Below are 6,114 nucleotides of genomic sequence, written 5' to 3'. Positions count from 1 at the left end.
ACTGCCCAAGAATCCGCCCCATCCCCCATACCAACTCAACTAACCTGCGATTTCTTTCATCTTATTCTCCTGCAAGATGAATCAGCAACAGATAACTATGGCATTGCTGCTAAAATATAGTACCAGGTACGGTCTTTCCCATGATGAGAATGGACAACTCCAATGCGCCCACGTCTTTTGTCCGTGCCGCTCCGTTTCGGTCGAAACGGACAAACAACGGCCAGACGCGCCGACGTAAACGGGCACACATCTGTTTTTCGTCCATCTGCAACTCATTTTCAATCCAAATTTGGGTCGAGTTTACGTCGGCGCGGACGCGTGCGCCGTCCGCCCTTATCCTCCCTATGGCCAACCCGTCGGTGGCACATCCACCCCATCTTCCTCCTCTCTCTCCTCAAAACCTCCCGCCCACTCACCATGGCCGACGCGCCAAACCCTGCCGCCGTCACCTCTCTCTCCTTCGCCATGGGCGACGGCGAAGCCAACCACCCCGTGCCCAGGAGGGAGTTGATGCCGGCGCATAAGGTCATCCAGTCCGAGAAGAGGGCTGGCCGGAGGAGGGTCCAGGCGGAGAAAAAAGAAAAGCAAGTCGCGGGCGCCCTTGCCGCCGCCGCTCAACAAGAGGCCGCCATTAAGGAGAATGAGGTTCTCCTCATCAAGGCCACGCAGCGGGTACTCGCCATGCTAGGGTTCCTCGCAAGGAGTCGGACATTCTTGTCGCCCTACCATGGCCGCGGCGAGCACAGGCTCACCGGCTGCATGTCCGCCCTGTCGGAGTCGCCGCGCTCATCTACCATGCCGCAGACACACGTCTTTCCTCCGCCGCACGAGCCGGCCACGTCCCGCTTCCCCACCTCGCTCGGGGACTGCTTGCCGGAAGTGAGCGTGATCGCGCCAACCACCCCCACGGCCATGGCCATCGACCTGAACGCCATACCTATGGTCGGCGGGTCATCCACCGGGGCGCAAAGGAAGCGGCCAATAAACATCCTAGTGGTCGACCTAGCCCATTTTAGATTAAATTTGCTTCGGATGAGCGGACGAAAAGGTGTCGGCCTGTTAGGCGCATCGGGCAGATTTGAGCGGACACGGTCGAACATCACACCTTCAGCCGATTCAAACAGACGAAAAGCGGACAAAATACACGTCCATTTGCGTCGGCGCGTTGGAGTTACCCTAACTCTAGCCGAAAAACCAATGGCATGTTCTTATTCAGTTGCAGTGGAAAATACTTCTCAGAATTTAAGAAAGAGTAATATGCACAGTTGCTTGACTTGTTATGTGAATCACGTAGAAAGACATAAAATATATCCCAGGCTTATATGAATACTTATGTCAATTGCTACCTCGTAAGGTCCAATAGCAGGGAGATCTAGAGGTAGCACCGTGTTCCAGACAGCGTCAAAGAGATTGTATTAGCAGTAACACTATTTTTGAGGAATAAATACCTACTACAAAAAGAATTATTATGTGATCACGACCAGTTTGCATTAAACCATGAAAATACAGACTTCAACCATCCTATTCTCCTTCTAGCCACTTCGTTCAGTAGTCTAGTTCTATAGCAACACTTGAAAATGCAAATGACTTGCCCACATTTACAAGAACTAATCTCGTGGTCGTGGATGACATAGCAAATGTACACTCTTCAAAGCGAAAGATGCAGGTAAACTGCGGAGTGCACGATATAGAAATGCCCAAATCCGGACCAAGAGAATGTCTTCAAGAGCATTTCATTTGACATTTGGTAGTCCTACGCGTCGACACTGTCGTCCTCCTGCGCGTATATCCTCTCCGGCTGGCCTTCCTCCAGCGCGCGAGCCCGCCTGCGTATCCTCCGGAGCGCGCCGTCCACGGCTAGGTCGACCGCGTCATTGCCCGCCTCCCTCAGCTCCGCGGTGCTCCCGTGCCTCCGATACAGCACCCTGGGCGCCATCTCCAGCGCGCGCTCCCGCATCCTCCGCACCTCCGCGTCGGGCACGGCCGCCAGCGTCTCCGCGATCTTCACGCCCCCGAGCACCACCGTCTCCTTCTGTATGTACACGGAGAACTCGTCGTACCGCCCTGGGGGGAGGTGCCAGCCGTACTGCCGCCTCGCCGCGGCGTCCTCGAAGAACACCGGCACGCACCCGGCGAGTATGGCGTCGAACGTGGACCGCCGCGTCGGCGTGTCCCCCGGCGGCTCCAGGCAGAACTTGGCACCCAGCATCGGGCGCATGTACCGGACGGGGTCGTGGGAGCACTTGCCGGCCGAGCAGTCCACGACGACGCACGCGTCGGTGCGGTTCGCGCACTCGGCGAGGATGGAGCCCCGGATGTTGGGCCTGGACGGGCGCGAGACGCCGCCGGCGAAGAGCATCAGCGTGGTGCGGCGGGAGCGCCGCGCGCGCGCGAGCCAAGCCTCCAGCCGCGGGAGCGAGGCCGGGTGGAAAGACGTCGGGTGCGGGATCGCGTGCTCCTGCCACGGCCACGAGCGCGACTCCAGCGCCAGGAACGTGAAGTTCTCGAACTCCGGCAGCCTGACCAGCGACGTGGTGCCCAGCAGCCGGGGCTCCGCGCGCGGCGGCTGCGAGTGGTCCCACGCGGACCCGCCGAGGACCATGAAATGGTCGTGCCCGTGCCGACGCGCCAGGATCTGAGGCCGGTCGCGCGCCAGGAACTGGGCAAGGGACGCGCCGTGAAGCGCGGAGGAGTTGAGGAGCGAGGGGTCAAGCACGTAGGGGATAGAGTCGAGCGCCGCGTAGTACGGGAGGAAGACGGCGTCGGCGAGGCTCGGGTCGGCGACGAGGCAGCGGCGCTCGAGGAGTCGGCGGTGGAAGAAGGGCTCCAGGAGGCGCGCGTCGGTGCGGTACCAGGAGCGGCTGCGGGCGTGGGTGCGCGGGCCGAGCCCGTGGTTGGCGAGCGACTCGCAGGTCGGCGCAGAGGTGACCGACGAGGACGGGTCGGCGAGCGGGAAGGCGGCGTCGCAGTGGCGGAGGAGATGCGTGTTGAAGCGCGGGGTCAAGTCCCGGATGTGGATCCTACGGCCCGCGCAGGGGTCTGCCGAATCGGCGGCGGCGTCTCCGGCGACTGCGCGGAGGACGAGGAGGAGAAGCAGGAGAGAATTGGGCATCTTGGGGTTGGGGGAGTGGGGCGAGTCAGTGAGAGAGAGACACACAGAGTGGGGTTCTCGTGTAACTGTCAGGCAGAGCTGGCCAAACGGGCCCGGCCCGTGCCAATCGTGCCTGGCACGGCACGGCCCGCCGTGGCACGTTTAATAGACGGGCCATGCCGTGCCGGCCCACGTGTGTCGCTCCTCGGCCCAGGCACAGCCTGGTTATTAAACAGGCCGGCCCGTGGCACGTTTAGCACGCCGGGCCGCATGTTTTTCAGCCTATTGGGCTGTAATTTAGGTCACACACACACACACATCAGGAAAAATAAAAATTAATAAATGGGTCGTGCCGTGCTGGCCCGCGTGCCGAGCCTCGAGGCCCAGACACGACCCGTTTAGCCTGTGTCGTGCCTGCCCCATGGCGGGCCGTGCCGGCGTGCTTGTGGGTCGGCGTGATTGGCCCGGCCAGCTATACTGTCAGGAGGTTGTTCCATTACACACGTAGAAAGGTCGTAACTAGCTCAAAGCCCAAAAACAATAGAACAACGGACCATTATGGTGCTAATACGAGTGCAAACTAACCCCCCCCCCCCCCACCCCCCTTCCCCCCGAAATTTCAGGAGGGGGCAAGTACCCCAAACAACGTCCAATCAGATAGCACCATGTTGGATTGATCCGTAAAGCCTTAGTAAGCAGTCTGTTGATCCGGCATTGCTCCTTAGAGCCCGAATCCTTTCAAAGCCAGGTGAGGCATTACTAGGTGATTTCCCGGGCGCCTCTATCACTCGCTTCACATGAGATAAAGGGAAGCCCCGCTTGAAGGATGCGCGAGATGGGCCGACCTAGGCAGGAGGCCACAACCTCGGGGTTTTTTCATGTTTTTTTTTACTTTTTTGCTTTACTTTTTTACTATTTTTTATATTGTCAAATATTCCCAATATTGTTTTCCTTCTTTATTTTTTTATTTTTGTTTATATTGCCAAAAATTTCAAATAGATATATTAGAAAAACACTTTACATAAAAGCATTTGAACATAATGTTAACCAAACATTTCAAAAATGTGAAACGTGTAAACAGTAAATGTTTCTCGTGTATAGAAAAAAGTATAATGTGTACGAAAAAAATTGATAATGTATTTTAAAAAAATTAATCAAGAATTTGAGAAATGCTAATAAAACATTTGAAAACTACTAAGTGGGACGTGGCTAGGGAGCGCCCAGATGCTCGTTTGTGTGATCGGGCACACTTTCCCTTCTAGGAAGGAAACCATCTAGTCTGCCGCATAACTGTGTGATTCTGTAACAAACAAAGATCCAAAAAGGAAATCAACCAAGATCTTTATGACATGCATTTATTTGGGGTTTAGTTTTTTTAAAAGCCATAACTTTTGTTTCGAGGATCGAAATTCCGATCCATTTTCACCGTTGGGTATGTCACGACGAGTTCTTCAAAACTAGATCCCATATGGGTAGGTTTCTTCAAACTTTTTTGTGAGCAACTTTAGGTGCAATGGAGGCAACTTTGGGGCTATAGGGAGGCAACTTCTTCTTTTTGTCGTAGTAGAACTCCCTATTAGGTTGGTTTGTATAAAAATGAGGAAACACACACAAAACATGAGGCACTTTTAGTGCCACATACAAGCAACTTCACTACACCATATGTACGTGTGAATTTTCCCAACTTTCTTATCATTGCTGCTCAGTTGCCTATTGTTAATGGTAAGTTAACTATAGTTGATGCTTAGTTGCCTATAAATACGATGAAATTGCTTACCATTGATGCTCAGTTGCCTGCTATTGGTAATTAGTGGCCTACCATTACTGCTCAGTTGCCTAACTTTGTAAAATAGTTGCCTACAATATTGTGAAGTTGCTTATCATTGCTTTCTCTAAGTTGCCTACCGATGATACTTAGTTTCCTGCCATTGCTATTTCAGTTGCCTACAATACATTCAAAGTTGCCATCAGTGTTACTAAGTTGTCTATCTATGAAACTAAGTTGCTTACCATACTGAAAAGTGTTGTATGCAACTAAAAATGATGTTAAGCTACTTGCTAGCTATGGCAGACAGCTTAGGATAATGTTAACCTACCTCGGAAACTAGGTTACCTCAATACTATCAACCTGGAGACGAAACTAGTAACCGTAGAATACTTGCTAGCCATGGTAGGAACTTAAAGGTGAAACTAGTTAACTTGGTAGTCATGGTAGCCAGCTTCGAACTGATTTTCGATGATAAGAAGTCATAATTTTTTTTGCGGGGTGATAGGAAGTCATATTACGCACACTAATAAAAAATTGCTTTCCTATAGCACTAAAATTGTCTCCGTAGCACCCAAAGTTGCTCTAAATAAAAATTCATCGAAACATACTCATACGGGATCTAGTCTTGAAGATCGCGAGAAACACAACCATGAAAGCGGGTTTGAATTTCGATGCTCAAATTAGAAGTTACGGGTTTTCAAATTTTTTGAAGCCCCAAATAAATGCATGCACGTGGGATATTGCTGAGAAATCACGGGGTGGAGGCGTGCGCAAGACAAGGTGCTTTTCCTGCACGTTAATTCCTCTATGTGAGTTGCACAATTGGATTAGTTTTAATTCAGTCTCCTCGATCGGAAGACTAAGACAGCGTGCGCTTGCAACAATGGAAAAGCACGGCTGCACTTTCTAGCATTTGGGTTAAATGTGTATAGATTTTTGACTATGTATTCAGAAAATATTAATCAATCATTTAAAAAATGGTAAATTTGTATAAAGAATGTTGACCATGAATTAAAAGTATTAACCTTGTATTTGAAAATTGTTAATCAGGCATTTCAGAGTGTTCAAATCTGTTTAAAAACAAGTTGCTCATGTATTCACTTTTTTAATATTGTATATAAAAATTATTTAAAATATGTAGAGAAAAAAAATATTGAAAATGTATTAAAATATTAAATGTATATTAGAAAAATATTCTTGACGTATAGGAAAAGTGTAGAATGAGAACCAAAACAAACAAAGAAAACCAATAAAA

General features: G+C 50.8%; 1 protein-coding gene across 1 annotated transcript; it reads right to left on the bottom strand.

Annotated features, from left to right (window-relative positions):
- Positions 1–1,387: 1,387 nt before the first annotated feature.
- Positions 1,388–3,382, bottom strand: LOC125513182 (putative xyloglucan galactosyltransferase GT19). The gene has a single exon (XM_048678215.2). The coding sequence runs from the start codon at positions 3,110–3,112 to the stop codon at positions 1,754–1,756; it is 1,359 nt and encodes a 452-aa protein (XP_048534172.2). The 5' UTR covers positions 3,113–3,382; the 3' UTR covers positions 1,388–1,753.
- Positions 3,383–6,114: the final 2,732 nt, after the last annotated feature.

The sequence above is a fragment of the Triticum urartu genome, chromosome 1A (genome assembly GCF_056163025.1).
Source record: "Triticum urartu cultivar PI428250 chromosome 1A, HENAU_Tu73, whole genome shotgun sequence".
NCBI classification, from domain to species: domain Eukaryota; kingdom Viridiplantae; phylum Streptophyta; class Magnoliopsida; order Poales; family Poaceae; genus Triticum; species Triticum urartu.
This window is presented reverse-complemented; position numbering and strand designations above follow the sequence as displayed.

Excerpts from the sequence above, each read along its gene's own strand:
- LOC125513182 (XM_048678215.2), bottom strand. The coding sequence starts at position 3,112 with ATGCCCAATTCTCTCCTGCTTCTCCTCCTCGTCCTCCGCGCAGTCGCC.